Here is a 24,702-nt window from a genome sequence, read left to right as displayed (position 1 = left end):
AGTGGCTCAGTTGGTTGAATGTGCAGTTCTTCTTGATTTCGGCTCAGGTCATGATCTCATGGTTCGTGAGAATTGAACCCCAGGTGGGGCTCTGTGCTGACAGCCTGGAGTGTGCTTGGGATTCTCTCTCCCTCTCTCTCTGCCCCTCCCCTGCACACACTATCTTTCTTTCTCTCTCTCTCTCTCTCTCTCTCTCTCTCTCTCTCTCCCCCCCCCCTTTCAAAATAACTAAATAAACATTAAAAAAAAAAAAACGGTACTGATATCTTTGTTACTCAGTTTCAAGTAGCTATCCTACTTCTGATTCCCTCTCCAAATCTCGTTTTATTTCATTTTTCATTTTCATTTCATTTATTTTTTGTGTGTCATTTTTCCATGAGTTGCCTCAAAGGTGAGCTTATACACATCTTAAAATCATATATTTATGTTCTTTAAAAATATTTAAGCATCCTATTTTAAAAAGCAGTGTTTCTATAGCAAGATGGCAAACTGAGTGCACATTTCTAGCATGTATTAATGTTTTTTTTTTTTAATGTGTATATATATTTGAGAGAGATAGAGACAGAGTGTGAGCTGGGGAGGGGCAGAGAGAGGGGGAGATGCAGAATCCAAAGCAGGCTCCAGGCTCTGAGCTGTCAGCACAGAGCCTGACGTGGGGCTCGAACTGACGAACTGGAGATCATGACCTGAGCCGAAGTCAGGCGCCTAACCGACTCTAACATATATTAAACACTGTTCACTAAGTATTTTAATCTTACCAAATTCAATCCTAACAATGTACCTGGCTACTACTATTCCCACTTAACATATGAAAAAATGAAGGTACGGAGAAGTGAAGTAACTTGCCCAAGATCACAAAGTTCATGACTGTAAGTAGTTTCAGAGGCATGCCTAATTCAGTGATGAGCAAGGTGTGGTGGGGGAGTGGGGTGGGGAGGCTGTGGAGACTTTGGGGGACTGTTGGAAGGAGGTACACTGCTGTAGAAGCAGCCAAGTGGGTTAGCTCATTCCCTCCCCACAGACCATGTGGTAAGTAATTAGTACTGCTTACTCCTAACTTTACCATTAAGTGTGAGTACTTGAAGGAAGAGAGGCAAGTCAGTGTCCCAGAGGGCTGGTGGCACCCGGTGAAATGAAAAAAATCACCCTTGCCCACGAGACTCGGTAGCTATGATACCCTACTGGCAACACACTCCCACATTGATGTAAGTGGAATATTAGAGTCCTTTCCTATCATTGCTGTTTCTTCCTTTAAGTCTGTTAATACTTGCATTATGTGTTTATTATATGCTCTTATGTTAGATGCATAAATATTTACAAATTTTATATCTTCTGGTTGGATTGACTCATTTGTTATTACATTATAACTTTGTCTCTTACTGTAGTCTTTGTGTTAAGGTCTGTTTTGTCTTTTTCTTTTTTAATTTATTTATTTGGAGAGAGAGAGAGAGAGAGCACATGAGCGTGTGAGCAGGGGAGGGACAGAGAGAGAGGGAGAGAGAATCCCAAGTAGGCTCTGCACGTATAGGGCAGACACAGGGTTGGATCCCCCAACTGTGAGATCATGACCTGAGCTGAAATCAAGAGTCAGACACTTAACCTACTGAGCCACCCAGGTGCCCCTATTTTGTCTTACATAAAAAGCTACCCAGCTTTCTTTAAGTTTCCATTTGCGTGGAATACCTTTTTTCCATCCCTTCACTTTCGGTCTGCATGTATCCTTACATATGAAGCAAGTCTCTTATAGGTAGTATATAGATGGATCTTATTTTCTTTGTTGGCAGTTTGAAAGATTTTTTATGGTGGTATGCTTAGATTTTTTTCCTTTTATCTTCTGTGTATCCACTGTAGGTTTTTGCTTTGTAGTTACCATGAAGCTTACATAAAACAACTTACAACAGCCTATAACAACTTAAGTTGACAACAACTTAAGTTTGAACACATCCTAAACCTCTACATTTTTACCCCCACCCCCGTTTTATCTTTTTAATGTCATAATTTACATCTTTTTACCTTGTGTATCCATTAAATTATTGTGGTTATAGTTATTACTGTTAGTTTTATCTTTTAACCTTCATACTAGCTTAATACATGATTAACCTAGCACCTTTACAACACTTAGATTATTCTGAATTTTACTATATATTTACTTTTACCAGTGAAATGTATACTTTCATGTCTTTCTGTTACTAATTTGCACCTTTTCATTTCAGTTTAAAGAAGTACCTTTAACATTTATTTTAAGGCTTGTCCAGTGGTGATGAACTCCTTTAGCTTTGGCTTGTCTGGAAAACTCTTGAATGCTCCTTCAGTTGTGAAGTTCAGTTCTGCCATATAGAGTATTCTTGGTTGGCAGGTTTTTTGTTTCTTTCAGCACTTTGAATATGTCATGCCATGGTCTTCTGGCCTGCAACGTTTCTGCTGAAAAATCTGATGACAATCTTATGGGAGTTCCCTTGTATGTAAGAAGTTGTTTTCTTCTTGCTGCCTTTAAGATGGTCTCCTTGTCTTCTAATTTTGACACTTTAATTATAATGTGTCTTACAGTGGGTCTCTTTGAGTTCCTTTTATTTGGAACTCTGAGATTCTTAGATCTGGATGTCAGTTTCCTTCCCCATGTTAGGAGAGCTTTCAACCTTTATTTCTTGAAATAAGTTTTCTGCCCCTTTCTGTCTCTTCTACTCCTGGGAGCCCTATGCTGTGAATATTGATCTGCTTGATCTTGTCCCTTGAGTCTCTTAGGCTATCTTTACTTATTTTCATTGTTTTTTCTTTTTGCTGCTTGGGTTAGTTCTACTATCTTATCTTTGAGTTCACTCACCTTTCCTCTGCTTCATCTAGTCTGCTGTTAAACCCCTCTAATGTATGTTTCAGTTCAGCTACTGTGTTCTTCATTCAATCCCGTGACTTCTTTTTGATACTCTCTTATATTTTCTATCTCTGTTGAAATTTTCACAGTGTTCATCAGTTCTTCTGAGCTCAGTGAGCATCTTTATGACTAATATTTTGAATTTTTTATTAGGTAAATCACTTATATTCATTTCATTAAGGTCTTTTTCTGATATTTTCTCTTGTTCTTTTACTTGGAACATATTCCTCTTTTTTCTCATTTTGCTTTACTTACTGTGTTGGTTTCTATGCATTAGATTAAATAGCCACCTCTCCTAGTCGTGAAGGAATGGCCTTGTGTTGAACCTTAATCATTCACCCTTGCCCTCCATAGCTCTTGGTTATGCCTGGAACCTTTCAGGATTTCCCAAGTAGTTAATTTATTTTTAGTGGCTCCCAGTTCTTAAAGATGTGCCAAGACCTGCCGGTGTCTCAAAGGGGAGGATCTTGGTGAGCATCTAGATTCAGGGCAACTGGAAGCCAGACCCTCAGACAGCAGTTTTTAAAGTATGCAAATATACATCTTTTAGGGGAAAACCGGGAGATGGGCATTTCTGTCTGCCCCCTGCATGCTGAACCCTGGGGTGATAATTAGGTAAGAACTGTAAATTCTTCGTTTGCTGCTGTCCCCTTGAACCTGTGAACATAAGCCCTGCTTGCCATTAGAGTCAAACCATCAAAGGGTGTGTCCTCTGGACAGCAGACACAAAATCTGGGGCACCAGACACAACCTCCTTTCTCAGAGACACCAACAACCTGGGCGGACAAGGAGAGTACAAAGATGGCACCCACCAGCCTCCTTCCCGGAGAGTGCCTAAGTAAATCCTGATATGTGTGCGAAACTGGAAGCCTGCCCCTCAGGCCAGATCTTTTACACAAGCAAATAGGCCTCTTTCACCTAAAGACTAGGGTGTGTTTCATTCTTGTGTCTCTGCATTCTGCCCTGGAGGATGGTGGCCAGCCAAGCATGGTTTCTTCATTTGTTATTAGTCCCTTTGGGCCCATGACACAAGCCATGCTGGGCAACAGAACCAGATGATCAAGGGATATTCCTTGGACAGCAGACATAAAAACTAGAGCACCAGACATATGTACAAGCTCTCCTCTGGGAGGCATTGGTGCTCTGGAGCATGGGAGTACTTGGAGATAGTACCTGCCCTCTGAGGTCTCTTGAGAGGATTACAGTTGAGTCTTAGATGAGCATTTAATTGGAAGCCTGCTACTCTGGCCACAGCTATAAGAGAAGCAAATAGGCCTCCTTGACAGAAAGACTGAGTGCCTCAGTCTGTTGCCTTTTTGCTGTGCCCTGCGGGGAGTAGCTGGTTTAGAACCCTTTCTCCATTTCTTAGAAGAGTCCCATGGGACCTGCAGACTTCAGCCCCATTGGTCACCAGAGCTGAACAATCTAGAGGTGTCTCCTAGGCAGCAGTTGAAAAAATCAGGGTGCCAAACAAGGAATATATAAGCTTCTTTCCAAGAGATACCAGTGACCTGGAGTGAGGCAGAGGGAGCGTACAAAGATGGTGCCTGCTGGCCTCCGTATCTGGAGAGTGTTTCACTAGGGCCCCCTAGACGTATGTTAAATTAGGTGTCTTCCCCTTAGGCCCATGCTTTAAGATAAGCAGGTAAGTCTGTCTCTCACATAAAGTCTGGGCACTTTTCAGTTGGCTCTGCTCTGCCCTGGGTTGGGTGAGTTTGCACTAACTCTTTGAGAACTGTTTCTCAGTTTACTCTAGTCTTGGGAGTCTTGTGGTCACAGGCTCTAGTTGACTTTCAAAACTAGGGATTTTGGGGTCTCTTCTGTCAGGTGCAGGTTTTAAAGGTTGAGGCACCAGATGTGCAGTTCAAACTCTTTGCTCTTCAGGGAGAGGCTCGGGGTTGTGAGTTCCCTCCTGAGTGTGGGTTACCATGCTGGGGGTTGGGTTCTATGGTGAGATTGTGTCTTGTCTTGTCTTTCCCACTTTGTGCGGTTTTTCTCCTTCACTCGATGAGAGGAAGTCACTCATCTAGTTCTGGGTTTTTTTCCAGAGGAAATAGTTCTGTATGTAGCTTTTAGATTCAGTGTGTCCATGGGGGTAGGTGAGTTTAGTAGGATTCACCTAGGTTGCCATCTTGAACCAGAACTTCCTTATTAGCTATTAACACTTGGTAGGTATTAATCATTTCTAGTAAGATACCACATTTTAAATTCATATATATTGCATTTAAACAATGAAGACTCTTATCTCAGATATAGCATAGTAATTCAATTGGTGGAATGATTTTGGGCATAGATTATGGTGTATGACTAAAAATAGTGATATACTCTCAATGCCCATTTATGTAGGAAAATTAGAGAGCTTACAATACTTGTTTTCAGGACATAATACAAAAAGGTAAGCAATTCCACTCCCAGTATTTACCCAAACGTGAAAACATGTCCACACACAAAAGTTACTACTCAGCTGTTCATAGTAGCATTATTCATAATAGATAGGGGAAGCACTCATGTCCATCCCCTGATGAACAAATAAACCAAGTTGTGTATCCCTACAATAGAATATAATTTATCAAAGGAATGACATACCACTTCACACCTAGTAGGATGGGTATAATTAAAAAGACAATAGCAAGTATTGATGAGGATACAAAAAAAATTGGAACCCTTTTTTTTTTTACATAGATGGTAGAAATGTAATATGGAAAAAAAATTGGTAATTCCTTAAAAAGTTAAATACAGGGTTATCATATGACCAAACAATACCAATCTTAGACACCCTTTGAGAGAACTGAGTCACATGTTCACACAAAACTTTTACACAGATGTTCATAGTAGTGTTATTCATGAGAGCCAAAAGATAAAAACAACCTAAATGTTAGCTATAAAATAGAATGTGGTACTGTTAAATGCCACAACATGGATGAACCTCAAAAACATTATACTAAGTGAAAGAAGCTAGGCACAAACAACCACCTGTTGTATGATTGCATTCATATGAAATATCCAAAATTGTAAAATCCATAGTAATCATAAGTAGAATAGCAGTTGCCAGGGGGCCACTGAAATGGACTGTTACTAGGTATGGGATATCTTTTTGGGGTGATGCAAGTATTCTGACATTATTTAGTATTGATAGTTACATAACATAGTGAATATACTCAAGTACATTGAAGCATACACTTTAAAATGGTGAATTTTATATTGTGTAAAATATGTCTCTGTAAATAATGCTATATAAAATAATGCTGGGTCTGTGGTCATTTACATTTTATATTTTGATAAATATTTCCAAGTTGTCCAGCATTGAGATGGCATCATTTTTATTCTCCCGAGCTATGTATATGTGCCTGTTTTCCACATTCTTGCCATTGTGGTACAGCATTAAAAGTTTTAATCTTTGCCAATGTGTTATTGATGAAAAATGAAAAGCTAATATAAATGACTTTTATATTTCTCTAATTATGATCGAGATTGAATATCTTTTCATAACTTAAATGTCATTTAAATTTCCTGTGAATTTCTATTCTTACTCATTACCCATATTTCTATTAGTGTTGGTCTTTTTCTTACTGATTTGTAGAACTTTTTTATATGTTGTCTCTTTGCCCACTTTGTTTTTCTTTTGACTTATGATGTATTTTTACTAGGAACACTGTCCAGGAGTGCTCATTATATAATTGTTCCCTTTTCATGGCTTAAGCCAAGAATTGAAGTCCTGTCTCATTGACATCATTGATGAGGTCTGTTAAATTTTCCAGTATTTAGAGATGCCCAAGTGGCTCAGTAGGTTGAGTGTCCAACTCTTGATTTCGACCAGGTCATAATCCGAGGGCCGTGGGATTGAGCCCCTCATCGGGCTCCACGCTGAACATGGAGCCGCTTTGGATTCTCTCTCTTCCTCTCCCCTTTTCACCCACTCACTTGTGCATGCTCTCTCTCTTTCTCTCTGTGTCTCTGAAATTAAAAAAAATTTTTCCCAGTACGTATTATTGTACTCCTCAGCTTTGTCAGCTGAATGTATCTATTTGTGTATGTAAATGTGTTTGTGTCTCTGATACTATTTTAGAATATTTTAAAGGAGAACTGAATGTGGAAGGCAGGCTTTGAATAGATAACCTGAGCCCAAATTTTGACTTTAGACAAGCATTAAAATGAATGTAAGTTATGACTTTTTCTAAAAAATATGTAGAATGAAATCAATAGAAGATAGATGAGATGGAAAATGGATAAATGGGTAGATCTGCAGGGGAAGCAAATGTGTTACCTAGGGGTGAAAAACAGCTGATTGCTGGTGCAGAAACAACCCCCCCCCCCCACACCCCACACACACACCCTGTGTCAACCGTTGGGCCACTCAGCAGGTTTATTAAGTCCTTTTCTACATTTTTTTAAATACATACATGCCAAGCCCTGTGCCTAGGTGCTGACTGTTCAGCTTTGAATGAATCAGATTTTATCCCTTACCTCATGGAGTTCATAATCTAATGAAGGAGTTAGGCAATAAAAAGGCAAAGCAAACGTTACAATTAAGAAAATGTGAAGGAAAATAATATTCCTTGCCTATTTACAGACGATAACTAAGGACATAGAAGATTTGTGACATACTTCATATATATGTATATATATATATATATATAAATTATATATATGTATATGTATGTAAATATATATATTTATATATATATTTTCATACATATACATATATGAAAGAGTACAAGCAGGGGAGAGGGGCAGAGGTAGAGAGAGAGAATCTTAAGCAGGCTCCATGCTTACCACAGACCCCAATGTGAGGCTCGATCCCATTACCCTGGGACCACGACCTGAGCCAAAATCAAGAGTCAGATGCTCAACCTACCGAGCCACCTAGGCACCCCTTCATGACATACTTTTGTTAGGGTGATCAATGAAGGCCTTTCTGAGGAGGTAGTGTTTAAGCTGAGACTCAACAGGTAATGGAAGGAGTAAGACATGGGAAAGTTAGAGGAGGACATGATGTGCATAAGGGAGCTTCTAATTAAAGACCCTAAGATAGCATCTGTGAGAAACAGACAGGAAGCCATTATGGCTGGAGCTTAGTAAACTGAGGTAAGAAGTGATCATGCAAGCCCTAGTAAGGACTTTAAACTTTGCATGAGAAAATGCCAAGAGCTATTAAGGAAAGAACTGACATATTTCAAAAGCCTACACTTGCTTCCGATGGAGAATGAAGAACTTGGTAAGAAAAGAAGCAGAGATAACAATTACGAGGCTATGGCCAGAGCTATCCCAGATATAAGATGGTGGCAGAATGGATGGAGAAGAACTGTTAAATTCTAGGTATAGGAAGAAGGTAGAATCAACTGGATTTGATGTGTTGGATGTTGTGGATTGTGGAAAGGGAAGGTTTACGAAGTAATGTCAGCTATTTGTTATTAAAATCTCTATGTGTTCTGCATGGAATCAAGTATGGGTGGTGGAGTATGGTTTATACATAATGATGTAAGCTGATATTTGTGTAGTGCTTTGAAAATACTGCCACATCTGTTACTCATTTTGGGTTCTTTAATTTTTTTTAATGAAATATGTTGCAGTTGAAATATTTTCTGAATTCAGTTATAGTTTTCCTGAAGTAGAGCTTAACTGGCATTCGGAAGTGTTGAGGCTACTTAAAATTCTCACACCCAAAAATCAGTCATTCCCCAAACTAAACACTGTCTCTTACAAAATTAGTGTGGAGGGTGTTTTGTTATGTTTTGTTTTGGTGGGTGGGGGGAGGAGATAGTTTTATTTTTTAGGGAATAGGGTAGAAGTTAAATTTTCCTTAAGAGTATATTTTCATGATGTGTCGTTAGATTTTGTTTGAATGAGATTATAAGGCCAACTATATTTTTATGAAAGATACCAAGAATTTTAAAAACTTGCCACACTGTTACATAATACAATTAAATTAACAGAAATCACTTCAGATTGCTGTGATTAAGTATTTTTAGTTTTGGAATAGAGGTTATGTTGGACACTGTATACTTTGATGGAAAATTCAAATGAAAAATTTAGAGCTACCACAAATACGTTCAGTACTTTCTAGTATTAATTTTGTTATACTTGATATGAATATCTATAAATTGAGTATTTTTCCTAGACTTTTTTAAAAATGCAGTTTTTAGGAATGATCTTCAAATGTTATAGATTTGCAACAATTGATGTATTAGTTCCTCAAGGGAAAAAGAAATCAGTCTTATCTATTTATTTTTCAGAGGTGGCTGGATCCAAACAAACCTATAAGGAAGCAGCTAAAGAGTGAGCATACATATTTACTTGATGTTTTGCAAGTATACTTTATAAAGATAAAGGATTGATATAATCTAATTAATTAGAACTGCTTTTATTACTTCTAGGAGGATCTCCTTACAGTTTGAACTTTAGAGTCAAATTTTTTGTAAGTGACCCCAACAAGTTACAAGAAGAATACACAAGGTGGGTTTATGGAGCATGTTTTTCCTGAAAATATTGTCAAAACTATTATGAAATTTTGAAATTATTTAGGCAAAAATAGATTATCATAGTGTACTTCTGAGCTTCCCAGCCATCACACAGAATAGAGTATAGAGCTTTCATGATAATTGTTTCCTGCCCTCTTGCATGGCTGGGAGGGCTTTAGGAGATTGGGATCCCAGGACCACCCCATCCAACCACAGGCAGCCTCCTGAACCATATAAAATTAGATTTTTCCTTTTTTAAAAAACGGCTAAGAAGCACTTCTGTAACTAATTGAGGTAATTAGATGATACTGCAGTTGTATCCAAGTGATGCTGCATTGTGAGAATTGTGCCTTTTATTTCATGTAAAAGAACATTCTATGTATATTTTTTAATTTCCATTGAGGCGAACACAGAATTTAGAAAATATATAACCATTATGTGCAGGAGTAATGGTCAATAGGTACCTCCCCCCCCCACCACCATTTTCCTTAAAAGTATAATTAACATACGGTGTTACATTCGTTTCAGGTGAGCAGGTACCTTTTTATAAAGAATGTTGGCAGAGAATGCTCTAATACATTCATGTCTTTAAGTGCCCACTTTATTGGCCATTTTAAGTCTGATCTTAAGTTACAGTCTAATTTTGTTGTCACTTCTAAGGGACAAAGTATACACAAAAATGACCCAGATGAGCATTTTGAGTGTATGAATGTTAGGTGAACTGTTTAAGGTAGAAATAATTACAGTATGATATCTGTTACTGAATAATAACTTTGTTTACTGCTTGTAAGACAATTAGTAATCAGGTTTTTTTTTAAGACTAAAAATTGACATATGATACCTTCCATAAAAATCTTAAATAGAAGAATATAGGTCAGTGCTTGTATTCAAAATTACTCTAAAGGATAAGTGCCAAATTAACAATCTGTGTCTAAAGCTATGTGTAGATAGGTTGTGACATGTTAATATATTGGTCATTGTTTAGAATTCTGTGGTGCTGTGGTGAAACAAAAGAATAAATTAAAGATACTTATCTATATCTGCCAATCCTCAGGTGTTGATACAATAGGTGAGACCAGGTGAGAAAAGTTAGGTTGACCTTCTTAAGAATCCTTTTCTGGGTGTTTGTTGGGGGCCAGGTGTGAAGCTCTTTATAACAGAATTTAGGAGTGTAGCCCCTGGGTTAGGCAGTCCTATCCTTTGAAACTAATAGTATTTCCAAGCTAATTTGTCTTGAAATGCAAAGTTGTGTTATATGAATAACCTTCAATTAAATATTATAGTTCTTAGTCATGTTTTGTTGTTGTTTTTAAATAATCAAAATAACAAAATCCTTTATCTTAATAATTCTTAGTATTATAAAAATTTCTCTAATTTTGGATTAACTTCAAGGAAACTACTTTGAATTAATGAAAATTTTGAAGTATAAAACATTTTAAAGTGCATTTTACTATTTGCTGATAAATATAACCTGAAATAAAGTAGCAAAAGTATTTTATAATACATGTTTTATGTAATCAGATTTTTAAATGTATAAGAAATATTTGCAATTAAAAAAACAATTATTTAAAGTTGGATTTCTAATGTGTTTAACATTCATGAAGTTTGTTAGCATAACACTTAAAATACTGTCAATTATAACCCTGTTCATTAATTTGCTTGACTCAAAAGAATGTCTTTGAATTTCTTAATGGAGCTTGAATGTGTTCTTTTAAAACCTATGTTGAAAACATAAGGAATAAATGTATCTCATTGATAATCAAGTCAAAATATCTTCCTGAAGTAGAAGAAAGTAAAGCCAAGTTTGGTAGTAGTCAAGAGATTAATTTGTGCTCAGTCTGTTGTCAAGAAGGTTCTTTGTTTTCACTAGAAATAATGTATTCATTCAAAAATCCTTTATGATAGAATGTCCTAGAGTCTTATATCTGGTGCTGTTTGGTAAAAATGAGTTAAGTACCTAGTTTTTATTATATTACCATAGTGTACATTAGTGAATCTCTACCCCGACTACAACTTAGAATCACTTAGGGGAGCTTTAAAACATGCTGATGCCTTGGACATACCTCCTAGATATTCTGATTCAATTCAGTCTCAGATGGGACCTGTGCACAGGCATTACAAGCTTCCCAGGTGATTCTAATGTGCAGCAGGTTTAAGAAATACTCCTTTAAAACTTTAGTGCTTGGGCAACCTTAATGCGGTGGTCATGGTTAGTAATATGACACCTTCAGCCACAGTTGCTAAATTTTAAGGACTAGTTTAAACCCACAAAACAGGAAATCTGCTACACCCCCTTACCTTGAGATTCCATTTTAGATTAGTGGTAGGAAAGAGTGGGCCCTATAGAGCTTCCATCAAACTACAGTCATTTGGTGTTAGCAGGTGCTGGCATCCTTAGAATTGGAGTTTTCTCAGGAGTCATGAGGGTACAAATGACAGTTCTTTTTGGTACCTTTTTAGTGCCTAGGTGTACTCGATACATGATAAGTGTTTATGGTATTGGTTATTGTCTGGGTTAGAAAAGTTATATTATTTTTAGAGATTAAACATTTTATTTCTGTATTTACCTCAAGCATTATTAATCTCTCTTAAAAGTCTTAATTGTAAAAATTGGGTTTTTGTCACATGATTTAGGGCCCCTGGGGTACAAGTGATATTACTTCCTTTTTACAAATATAGAAACTAAGGGTCAGCCAAATTTTAAGTAATTTTCTAAAGAACACAGGCTGGTTTAGCTTATGACTTGAATTCTGGTTTCCACTCTATCAGTTGTTACTGGTTGGTATATAAATAAAATTCGGCAGGCATAGGTATTATTTGTGTAAGATTATAATATTTTGTCAAGGATATACATGCCTTTTTAAACTTAACTATAAGATTGTTTCCCACCAGGAACTTTTAACTTTTAATTATGAAACCAGGTAAACTAGATAGAAATATCTTGTCTTAGATTGAATAAGTAGATAATATTTACAATATTATGCATTATGTATTCTCACAGGGAGTTTACATACTTCTTTAATATATACAGCAGGATATTTGTATCAGCTTTTTAAAAAAAATTTTTTATAGTGAATATCTGATTCTCTGAAATCCTTAATTAAATTATTTAGTAATTTAAATATTGTCATGTACGCTTTTATAATTTTAATCAGACAACTAAAATTGTTAATGATTTTTGATTTTTGGGGTGTTTTTACTTTTTTCAGTGGGATGAAATAAAAGTCTTAAAATTTCCTATTTAAAGCCACAAAATTTGGTCTTCTGCCAGTGTTCTGCAGCACAGGTGACTTGTTTGCTGCAAGCATTAGGGAATGACTTACCCATTAGCTGGGACTTATAAGAGGGCAGTGCCATCTTGTAAGGAACCTCAGCATTCTTTTTTATAGAAATCTTGTATTTTTGTTGGTGTTAAAGGAATTTGCTTACTTGGCCATTCTAATGGTAGAGAAGGGGTCTTGGTTTTTGTTTTGTTTGTTTTTTTTTTCCTCATCAGAAAGAGCTTTCTTAACTCAAATGAAAATAGAAAGGTGTTTTTCTACAATTAGCAGCTTCCAGCAGGGGGCAGCATAATGATAAGATGATCATAGGCATGTCTTTGCCTCTGGCTTTCTGTCTCAGCAGAAAGGATGGTTTTCTCCAGTTGATCCCTAGTGCATTGCTGCTGTCAGCTGCAATCTGTCTCTGACTCAACTTTTCTGTGTTTCACAGTTCTAATTTCTACAAACACCAATCTTAGAGTATTCTCCTTAATCTCCCTTGGTCATGTAACTCTTAAAGATGTTGAGAAATTTTATAATAGAAGCTAGTGGAAACAAGATATTTGAAGTACAGAATTTTGTCTGTCAAAGAATTTTAATGATTGGAATTCATGAAATATGAAATCTTACTTAAAAATATATCTATGTGTGCTAATATGTAGATTATAAAAGCAAATATGTAAATATTTCAAATATACTTATATTGGTTAATATAAGTATACAGTTTTTAATCCTGAAATGTTATAATTCCAGTAAATGCTAAATGCTGTCTCTCTCTCTCTCTCTTTAAGGTACCAGTATTTTTTGCAAATTAAACAAGATATTCTTACTGGAAGGTGGGCTATTTTAAGTTTTTAGTAATGGGCTTTAAAGGTACTTTCAGTTCTGTATTATTTAAGTAATTCATGATCATCGCAAACAAATTATTGAAAATGGTTGCATGTAGCATCAGTTTTTTTCATCAGATAAGATCATTACTTAACAATTAAAAAGTAAGTCACATAGAATAGTATAATATAAATTACAGTGCTTTTGAAATTATTGTGTTTAACCATGGGGTATGTGTTTTCTATTTTGTTTGATTAGATTGCCCTGTCCTTATAATACTGCTGCCCTTTTGGCTTCATTTGCTGTTCAGTGTAAGTATCAGCCCACTTTTGGGTCATGGAGTATGTGATTGCATGGTCTGTGTTGATAGTACATTACCATTAATGTATGAGTTCTTTAGACATACATTATTATACAGAAAAAGTGATTGCAAAGAAAATGTAATGAAATATCCAACTAGTTAGCAATTAGTTTGTTTCCTGAAAAGTTTTTCTGAAGTTGTTTGAGACCTAGAAATGTTAAGTGTAGTGTCATAATTTGCTTACATGGTAGCTAGCAGTAAAAACAAATACTTTACTTCCAGAAATATAATGGAATTCATGACATTTCTTATTTAGCTATCAGAATTACAAAATGTGTTTATTAAATTGTGAATATTTTCCTTCCATATAATAGCTGAACTTGGAGACTACAATCAGTCAGAGAACTTGCCAGGCTACCTCTCAGATTATTCTTTCATTCCTAATCAACCTCAAGATTTTGAAAAAGAAATTGCAAAATTACATCAGCAACATACGTAAGAATTTATTTACTTTTCCGCTTATTTCATAAACTTCTTCATGGCGTGTTTTCTAGAGAAATGTTTTAAATTATTTCTAATGTGAGTGTTGTGTTTATTTAATATAGAACAGTTACTGTTATGTAAAATAGTGTGATTGATGTAAGGAAATGTGGGTTATCTATACTAAAAAATCATTACTAATTTCATAGACTACGTAAGGTTTTTTTTTCATTTCTACTAAGAACCATAAAACTATAGGTAAACAGAAGTTTGCTATTATATAAAGTTGACAGTTCTTTAAGAAGGAATTTTAGAATATTAATGGTATCTTCACAGATCAACTGTTACAGATCAATCTACTCAGCAATTCTTTCTTAGTTTTTAGTTATGTGAAAGGAATCATTTGTTTTGCAGTGAACCAAAAGGAAAAAAGGAACTTTATGTAATACTAAAATAATGTTTTTAAAAGTCCTTTTTTAAAAAAGTAGCACTTTTTCATTCATAACAGTATTCAACTTTGATATTTTGTGAGTCTTAATTTTGTGACATAATTTGTTTCAAGAAGAGATACATTGCTTTGAGTAGAAAATAATATTGTTTATTGGTTCAGAGTTTGCTTTTGCTTTAACATACAATTCAGAATACTCACGGAGAAACTAAGGCAGTGCTACGTATTGGCTAAGAGTTTGAACTAGAGAGCCAGACTGCCTGGTCTGGAATTCTGGATGCGACAACTTTTGGGGTGCCCAAATGGCTCAGTCAGTTAAGCGTCCAGACTCAGTTTTGGCTCAGGTCGTTAATCGCACAGTTCCTTAGGTCAAGCCCCTTATCGGGCTCTGCGCTAACAGCATGGAGCTTCTTTGGGATTCTCTCTCCCTCTCTCTCTTCCTCTGTCTCTTCCTCTCTCTGTCTCTCACAATAAATAAAATAAACTTAAAAAAAAAAAAAAGACAACTTAATGGTCAATAATCTTGACCAAATTGCTCTCTATCTCTGCTTCTATGTAAATTGGAGATAATAAAAGTGTCTACCTCTGGAGTTAATGTAAGGCTTACATTAGTTCATATATACAAAGTACTCAGAATAGTGCCTAGTACATAGTAAACACTGAAGAAATATTGGCTCTTAAGGGAACTTCCTTTCATTTGGTTATGGCCCATGTACCTAACACAGGTTTACAAACTGGCGTACTGCCTATTTTTGTATGGCCCACGGGCTAAGAATGATCTGTACGTTTTAAACGGTTGAGAAAAACATAAAAAGAAAAATAACATTTTGTAGCATGTAAAATTTTCAGAAATTCCAATTCACTGTCCATAAATGAACATCTACTGGAACACAGATTCCCTTACGCATTTTCATGTCTGTGGCCGCTTTCATGTAACAGCAGAGTTGAGTGGTTGCAGCAGAGACCACGTGGTCTAAAAGCCTAAAGTATTTACTGTCTCACTCTTTTCAATAAAAGTTTGCTGACCTCTGACCTAAAATAAGACTAATAAAATGAGAATTTTAATAAACTGGCCTAATGAGATGAAGGGGCTATTTTGGTCTAACAGTAAGTGCCATTTGTAGCAAAAGTTCTACACATAGCATATCTGATCAAGGATTTGAAGATAAACCAGATTTTTTAAAAATTTGCCAATAAAGTCTCTTCTGTAAGGAAAAAGCTTGTACATTTGACAAGATATTGATTATGTATTTGTATTTGGTTTAGAGAAATGATTCCTCAGATCTTTAAACAAAGAAAAATAGAATCATCCAGTTTGAGAAGTGGGGATTGGGGTGGGGAGATAGAGTATTTGTTTAACTTAATTGAATTTTATAGAAAATTGAGGTATATGTGCTTTTTTTAGGAATCTCATTTTTATGATCATGCATTGGTAGGCTGTTGGCTTCCTTTTCTGGTATCATTAGTGAGTGAAAGATTGATATTTTTTGCTTTTGTAGTTTGCTGCTTTTGCTCTGCTATAGTCAGATAATATCGGATAACTAAGATATTTAGAAATATATGTAATGCAGGAGTAAATCTACTTCTAATGGCTTTGCCGAGTGTTCATAAGAACACTGCGTTGCTGTGTTCATAAGAATCACCTGGGACATTGCTTAAATATAAATAGTTTAGGACCTTACCATTTTATATCCAATTGTATACAATTGTATTTCTGAAACTGATGAGACCAGTTTTTTTCCCCGTTTGTCATGGAATGAAACTTCTGAAAAAATAATAAAATTAAATTACTAGAAAAGTAAAATGGAGAAATAGAGACATAAAAATGACAAGACCTTAGATTCCACAGACATGCAATTGCTCTGTCAAAGTGCTATAAAATATAAAAGACTGACACTGTCAATTTCTGTACTTGTTACGAATCACCACCTGTCTGTACACCATAATCTGAGAAGCACTGCTCGGGAGAATGTCTCAAAACTTCCATGTTTTAGAAGCAACTATGGATTAAACACAGATACAGTATATGGACCAAATTTTGAAAATCACTTCTTTCACATTTTGTCAGGGAACAAATGACTTTGTCAGCCGTAAGAACACCGAGGGACTTTTAAAACGTGGGTTTTTGTTTTGTTTTGTTTTGTTTTCAATACAGCTGCCACACAGTTTTATTAGTTTCAGCTATAGACTGTAGTAATTTGATAAGCCTATTCCTTATGCTACACTAAAAAATGTAGCTACCATCTGTCATCATACACTAATACAATACCATTGACTGTATTCCCTATGCTGTACCAGCTCATTCTGTCATTGGAAGCCTGTATATCCTATTCTCCTTCACCCATTTTGCCCACCCACCCACAACTCTGGCATCCATTAGTTTGTTTAGTGTATTTATTTGTCTGTTTCTGCTTTTGTTTATTCATTTTTTAGATACCACATGTAAGTGAAATTATTCTTTCTTAGTGTGACTTATTTCACTTAGCATAATATCTTCTAGATCTATCCATTTTGTCACAGATGGCAAGACCTTATTCTTTTTTATGGCTGAATAATGTGCCATCATATATGTACACACCACATCTTTATCCATTCATCTATTAATGGACACTGGCATGGTTCTGTATCTTGGCTCTTGTAATTAATGCTGCAGTAAACAGGGGGCCATATATCTTTTTGAATTAGTGTTTTCATTTTTGGGGGGTGAATACCCAGTAGTGGAATTACTAGATCATATGGTACTTCTTATTTAATTACTTACTCATTCTTTCATTCATCTCTCACATGGTATTTTTATTCTTTTTAAATTTTAGTTAGCATACAGTACAATATTGGCTTCAGGACTAGAATTCATTGATTCATCACTTAGATACAACACTCAGTGCTCATCATAACAGGTGCCCTCCTTGATACCCATCACCCCTCTAGCCCATCCCCCACCCACCTCCCCTCTATCAACCCTCAGTTTGTTCTCTGTTAAGTGTCTCTTATGGTTTGTTTCTTTCTCTGTCTCTCTCTCTCTCTCTTTACCCCTTCCCATATATTATCTGCTTTGTTTTTTTAATTCCACATATAACTGAAATCATTTGGTATTTGTTTTTTTCTGACTGACTTATTTTGCTTAGCATGGCTAGCTCTAATCCATGTCATTGTAAATGGAAAATGTTCACTCTTTTTGATATCTGAGTAATATTCCATTATATGTATATACCACATCTTTTTCCATTCATCTACTGATGGACACTGGGGCTCTCCATAGTTTAGCTGTTGCTGCCATAAACATTGGGGTGCAGGCACCCTTTTGAATCTGTTTTTGTTTTTGTTTTTTAATTCATTGGGTAAATGCCTGGTAGTGTAATCCTGGGTCATAGGGTAGTTCTATTTGTAACTTTTTGAGGAAGCTGCATACTGTTTTCCACAGTGGCTGTACCAGTTTGCATTCCCACAAACAGTACAAGGGATTCCCCTTTCTCCGCATCCTCGCCAACACCTGTTGCTTCTTGTGTTGTTAATTTTAGCCATTCTGACAGGTGTGAGGCAGTATCTCATTGTGGTTTTGATTTTTATTTCCCTGATGATGAGTGATGTTGAGCATCTTTTCATGTGTCTGTTAGCCATCTGGTGGATGTCTTCTTTGGAAAAATATCTATTCATGTCTTCTGCCCATTTCTTTAACTGGATCACTTGTTTTTGGGTGTTGAGTTTGATAAGTTCTTTATAGATTTTGGATACTAACCCTTTATCAAATATGTCATTTGCAAACATCTTTTCCCATTCTGTTGGTTACCTTTTAGTTTTGTTGATTGTTTCCTTTGCTGTGCAGAAGCTTTTTATCTTGATGAAGTCCCAATACTTCATTTTTGCTTTTTCCTTTGCCTCTAGCAATGTGTTTTAATAAGAAGTTGCTATGGCCGAGGTCAAAGAGGTTGCCACCCCCTTTCTCCTGCAAGATTTAGATGGTTTCCTGTCACACATTTAGGTGTTTCATCCATTTTGAATTTATTTTTGTGTATGGTGTAAGAAAGTGGTCCAGGTTCATTGTTCTGCATGTTGCTGTTCTGTTTTCCCAATACTATTTGTTGAAGAGACTTTTTTGCATTGGATATTCTTTTCTACTTTGTTGAAAATTAGTTGGCAGTATAGTTGTGGGTCCATATCTGGGTCTTCTGTTCCATTGATCTATGTGTCTGTTTGTGTGCCAGTACCTTAACTGTCTTGATGACTATAGTTTAGTAATATAGCTTGAAGTCCAGAATCATGATGCCTCCAGCTTTGCTTTTCTTTTTCAGGATTACTTTGACTATTTACGGTCTTTCGTGGTTCCATACAAATTTTGGGATTATTTGTTCTAGTTCTGTGAAAAATGCTGGTGGTATTTTGGTAGGGATTGCATTAAATGTGTAGATTGCTTTGGTTAGTATAGACATTTTAACAGTGTTCTTCCAGTCCATCAGCATGGAATGGTTTTCCATTTCTTTGTGTCCTTTTCTATTTCTTTCATAAGTGTTCTATAGTTTTCAGAGTAGAGATCTTTTACCAATTTGGTTACATTTATTCCTAGGTATCTTACACTTTTTGTTACAATTGTAAATAGGATCAATTCCTTGATTTCCTTTTCTACTGCTTCATTATTGGTGTATAGAAATGGCAACCAGTTTCTCTATGTTGATTTTATATCCTGCAACTTTGCTGAATTCATGTATTAGTTCTGGCAGTTTTTTTGGTGTCTTTTCAGGTTTTCTACATAGAGTATCATGTTGTTTGCAAATAGTGAAATTTTGACTTTTTCCTTGCCAATTTGGATGCCTTTTATTTCTTTTTGTTGTCTGATTGCTGAGGCCCAGACTTCCAGTAGCATGTTAAATAGTAATGGTGAGAGTGGTCATCCCTGTTTTGTTTCTGACCATAGAGGAAAAGCTCTGTTTTTCCCCCATTGAGGATGATATTAGCTGTGGGTCTTTCATACATGGCCTTTATGATGTTGAGGTATGTTCCATCTGTATCTATTTTGTTGACGATTTTTATCAAAAATGAATGCTGTATTTTGTCAAATGGTTTTTCTGCATCTATTGAGAAGATAATGTGGTTCTTATTCTTTCTTTTTTAATGTGATGTATCATGTTGATTGATATGTGAATACTGAACCACCCCTATAGCCCAGGCATAAATCCCCCTTGATTGTGGTGAATAAGTCTTTTAAGGTACTGTGGGATTTGATTTGTTAGTTTCTTTTTGAGAATTTTTGCATTCATGTTCATCAGGGATATTGGCCTGTAATTCTCCTTTTCAGTTGGATCTTTGTCCAGTTTTAGAATCAAGGTAATGCTGGCTTCATCGAATGAGTTTGGAAATTTTCTTTCCATTTCTATGTTTTTGGGAAAATTTGAGAAAACTGGGTATTAATTCTTCTTCAGATACCTGTTAAAATTCCCCTGGGAAGCCATCTGGCCCTGGACTTTTGTTTGTTGGGAGAATTCTGATTACTGATCCAAGTTCTTTGCTGCTTATGGGTGTATTCAAATTTTCTATTTCTTCCTGACTCAGTTTTGGTAGTTTGAATGTTTCTAGGAATTTGTTCATTTCTTCCAGATTGCCCAGTTTGTTGGCACATACTTTTTTTTTTTTAATGTGTGTTTATTTATTTTGAGAGATAGAAAGCAAATGGGAGAGGGGCAGAGAGAGGGCACTCGAGAGAATCCCAAACATGCTGCATGCTCACCATGGAACAGGATGCGAGGCTTGATTTCACGACTGTGAGATCATGACCTGAGCCGAAATCAAGAGTTGGATGCTTAACCAACTGAACCACCCAGGCCCTCTAGCATATCATTTTGCATGATATTCTCTTATAATTGTTTGTATTTCTGTGGCGTTAGTCGTGATCTCTTTCATGATTTTATTTATTTGAGTCCTTTTCTTTCTGATAAGTCTAGCTAGGTGTTTATCAATTTTAGTAATTCTTTCAAAGAATCAGCTCTTAGTTTCTTTGATTTGTTATACTGGTTTTTTTGTTGTTGTTTGTTTCTGTGTCATTTATTTCTGCTCTCATCTTTATTATTTCTTTTCTGCTGGGTTTAGGCTTTATTTGCTGTTTCTTTCCTAGTTCTTTTAAGTGTAAGGTTAGGTTGTATATTTGAGAATTTTCTTGCTTCTTGAGGTAGATTTGTATTGCAATCTCTGCTACATCCCAAAGGTTTTGGACTGTCAAGTTTTCATTTTCATTTGCTTCCATGTAGTTTTTTTTTTTTTTTTTTAATTTCTTCTTTAATTTCCTGGTTAACCCTTTCATTCTTTTTTTTATTAAATTTTTTAAAAAATTTATTTATTCTTGAGAGAGAGAGACAGAGCATGAATCAGGGAGGGTCAGAGAGAGAGAAGAACACAGAAGCCGAAGCAGGCTCCAGGTTCTGAGCTGTCAGCACAGAGCCTGATGTGGGGCTTGAACCCACAAGCCAGCCACAAGATCATGACTTGAGCTGAAGTCGGATGCCCAACTCACTGAGCCACCCAGGTGTCCCAGCCCATTCATTCTTTAGTGAGAACTTCTTTAAACTTCATGTATTTGTGTTCTTTCCCAATTTTTTCCTGTGGTTGACTTCCAATTTCATAGCATTGTATTTCAAAATGTGCATGGTATGATCTCAGTCTCTCTGTACTTGTTGAGGGCTGATTTGTGACCCAGTACATAATGTATTCTGGAGAATGTTCCATCTACACTTGAAAAAAAATGTTTATTCTGCTTTAGGATGAAATGTTCTGAATATATCTGTTAAGTCCATCTGGTCCAGTGTGTCATTTAAAGACATTGTTTTATTGTTGATTTTCTGCTTAGATGATCTGTCCATTGTTGTAAGTGGGGTATTGAAGGCCCATACTATTATTGTATTATTATCAGTGAGTTTCTTTATGTTTGTGATTAATTGATTTACATATTTGGGGACTCTCAAGTTGGGGGCATAAATTTTTACAATTGTTCTTCTTGATGGAGAGACCCCTTCATTATGATGTAATGCCCTTCTTCATCTTTTGTTACAGTCTTCAGTTTAAAATCTCGTTTGTCACAGGGTGCCTGGGTGGCTCAGTTGGTTAAGTGTCCGAGTCTTGATTTTGACTCAGGTCATGATCTCCCAGTCATGGCATCAAGCCCCACATTGGGATCTGTGCTTGGCGTGAAACCTGCTTAAGATTCTCTTTCTCTCCCTCTGCTTCTGTCCCCTGCTCATGTGCACACTTGCGCACACTCACTCTCTCTCTCTCTCTCTCTCTCTCTCTCTCAAAATAATAAAATATATATTATAACTAATATATATTATATTAGACATGATATATAATTATAAAATATATATTATATTAAATATAATTTTATTTATTATATATATTTAGATTAAAATTAATATAATTAAAATTATATTAAAAATAATATAATTATATTATAATATAAGTATGGCTACCCTGGCTTTCTTTTGACGTCCATTAGTATGATTGATGGTTCTCCATCCCCTCACTTTCGATCTGCAGGTGTTTTAGCTCTAAAATGTGTCTCTTATAGGCGGCATATAGATGGATATTGTTTTTCATCCATTCTGATACCCTATGTCGATAGATTGGGACATTTAGTCCATTTACATTCAGAGTGATTATTGATAGATATTGATAGATTTGGTGCCATTGTGTTATTTGTAAAGTTAGTGTTTCTGGTGATGTTGACATTCTCTGTTTCTTTCTAGACTTTGTTGCTTTTGGTGTTTTTTTCCCCTACTCAAAGAGTCCCCTTTAATGTGGTATTTGTATTTTTAATTTTTTGAGCAATCGCCGTACTGTTTACCGTAGTGGCTGCATCAGTTTACATTCTCACCAACAGTGCACAAGGGTTCATTTTCTCCACATCCCCTAGTGCATTCTTGTATTTCTGGAAAATGAAATATTCTACAAAATAATGATTTGTGTTAATGAAAATTTACTTTCCAGATAAGTTAGATATTACTGTATACAACTAAGAGGAGTAGTCATGCATGATGTATTATAAAAGATTTAACTAGAATGCTGAAATTTTTCTAGATAAATAGGTTTTTTTTTTTTCCAGTTTGGCCATATTTGTGATTGGTATAATTTTTACTACACTGTCTTTACAGAGGCTTATCTCCTGCAGAAGCAGAATTTAATTATCTGAACACAGCACGTACCTTAGAACTCTATGGAGTTGAATTCCACTATGCAAGGGTAAGTGAAGAGAACTAATGTGATGTTGTTGAGTTAGGCTCCATTTACTATATATCAGAGTTTTTATTTAATGCCTAGTAGGATTAGGCAACCAATGGAATAACTAGTGAGTGCTGACAACATAGTTGCACTGAAAATTTCCTCTGAATATAAGTATTTTCAGAATCCCTTAAGATTTAATACCTGAGGAGAAGAATGGTTGAAGTGGGTATTTTGTGTTATTTTTAGATTTTTATGTTATGAAGATAATTTTTGTAAAGATAATTTTGCAGACCATAAGAGATAGTACCTTTAGGCTTTTTATTTTCCAAAATAAAAGCAGGAAAAGTAGGGATTTTTGCATTCATATTCAGTGTTATAAAGATAATTTCACCTCACCGAGGCTTGTGTTACTTCACTTGTTTCCTCATTTAGTGGCATCATTATAAATTTTTATTTATAAAGCACAAAATGAAGTATGTTAACATTTTTTGGTTGTCTTTCTCCCCTGTGACAAATCCCTTTATTAATAAAAGATGGAATTTACAGTCTTTGGCTTCTTCTGTACATCAGTCTGTAACAACTTTTTAATGGTGTCAAACTTTTCTGCTTCCAGAACCCTGCTGTAAGCATGTTTGTGAGTTGCTGTCCTTAATTAGTATGTCTCTATCTAAATTCTTTCTCATGATTTTATCATGAAGTTATGTTCCTTTAGAAGTACTTGGAGTACAGCTTTTCTACATAACAAATGAAAAATGGAATTATAGGTAATCATTGTTTGAGTTGGTGATAGGTTTTATATTCTCTTGAGATAAATTAGCAATCCGAATAAGGTTAGCAGTCTGAAAGGGAGTTACATTTTCCTTAGATAATTATTTTGAATTTATTTTATAATATACACACTCGAAGTTCTGTTCCATGTAATGGTTTTATTGTTCAGGGCCTCACCTGGCTATGTTCTTCTGGAAGAGGAGTGTTCTTGTATTTCACAAAGCTTATGTCAGTCTCTCCTTTAAAAAAAACAAAGATTTGCTTTCCTCACATGACTAGATCTAGTTCTGAGTGTTTGTAACTTGGAAATCTATTTGTTTGATTCCATTTAAAATGTGTAAGTAAGGCTCTCTTGAACTTTTTGTTCTCTTTAAAATGTTTCTCTCCCCCCCCACCCCCCCACCCCCCCGGCCCATCTCTGTTTGTGGGTTATTTTTTAACCTGATTCTCCAAAATGTAACATAGTTGTCAATATTTGTGCAGCTAGATTTTGTTTTTTATCATAAGGTTTAAAACTAATGGAACTTCCTTCACTATGGTTAACAATAAAAAGATCACTAAATTCCATCATGTTAGTCCTTAGCAGTTTTCTAAAGGTAGTGTACCCTGATGCCTGCTATCACTGACTGCTGTCGATGAAATACAAAGGATATGAGACTTTCTTTTTTTAATTTAAGTGACATGCTGGATCTCATGCATAACTAACCATATTGGTATTTATTGATTTGATTAAGGTAGGAGTTCTGTTGTTATTTAAATTATTAGATTGTAAAACTCTAAGAAAGCCATAAATGTAGAGTGCCAGATTAAATTAAATTTTAAGTGGTCAGAGTTATTTAGAAACCTAATTTGTACTGACAGAAAACGCCAGGAAAGGGTGTTTTGGTTGTGTGTGGATACTGAGAACTTAAGAAGAAAATGTGCAGATGTCCAGTGAACGTGGAGGGGAATTTTACAGCATCCTGAATAAAAATGACAAAAAAATAGAGGAGAGAGGATACATAAAGGGAATACCTAATTGAATATCACAAGCAAAGGTGTTTGAAATAATATTTTATTTTGAAAAAAAGAGGTAAGATGTTTTCTAT

The 24,702-nt window shown here is 35.6% G+C and overlaps 1 protein-coding gene across 6 annotated transcripts in view; it reads left to right on the top strand.

Annotated features, from left to right (window-relative positions):
- Positions 1-24,702, top strand: part of PTPN4 (protein tyrosine phosphatase non-receptor type 4) — a 229,257-nt gene that overhangs the window by 103,896 nt on the left and 100,659 nt on the right. For 4 of the 6 annotated variants that reach the window (XM_042954198.1, XM_042954195.1, XM_042954193.1 and 1 more), the window contains 6 exons: positions 9,103-9,145; positions 9,223-9,322; positions 13,379-13,423; positions 13,674-13,726; positions 14,091-14,211; positions 22,777-22,864. In XM_042954198.1, the coding sequence (XP_042810132.1) occupies positions 9,103-9,145; positions 9,223-9,322; positions 13,379-13,423; positions 13,674-13,726; positions 14,091-14,211; positions 22,777-22,864 (450 nt within the window). The remainder of the gene's footprint in view (positions 1-9,102; positions 9,146-9,222; positions 9,323-13,378; positions 13,424-13,673; positions 13,727-14,090; positions 14,212-22,776; positions 22,865-24,702) is intronic. The other 2 variants (XM_042954196.1, XM_042954199.1) reach the window with 1 other exon arrangement.

The sequence above is a fragment of the Panthera leo genome, chromosome C1 (genome assembly GCF_018350215.1).
Source record: "Panthera leo isolate Ple1 chromosome C1, P.leo_Ple1_pat1.1, whole genome shotgun sequence".
Taxonomy (NCBI): domain Eukaryota; kingdom Metazoa; phylum Chordata; class Mammalia; order Carnivora; family Felidae; genus Panthera; species Panthera leo.
This window is presented reverse-complemented; position numbering and strand designations above follow the sequence as displayed.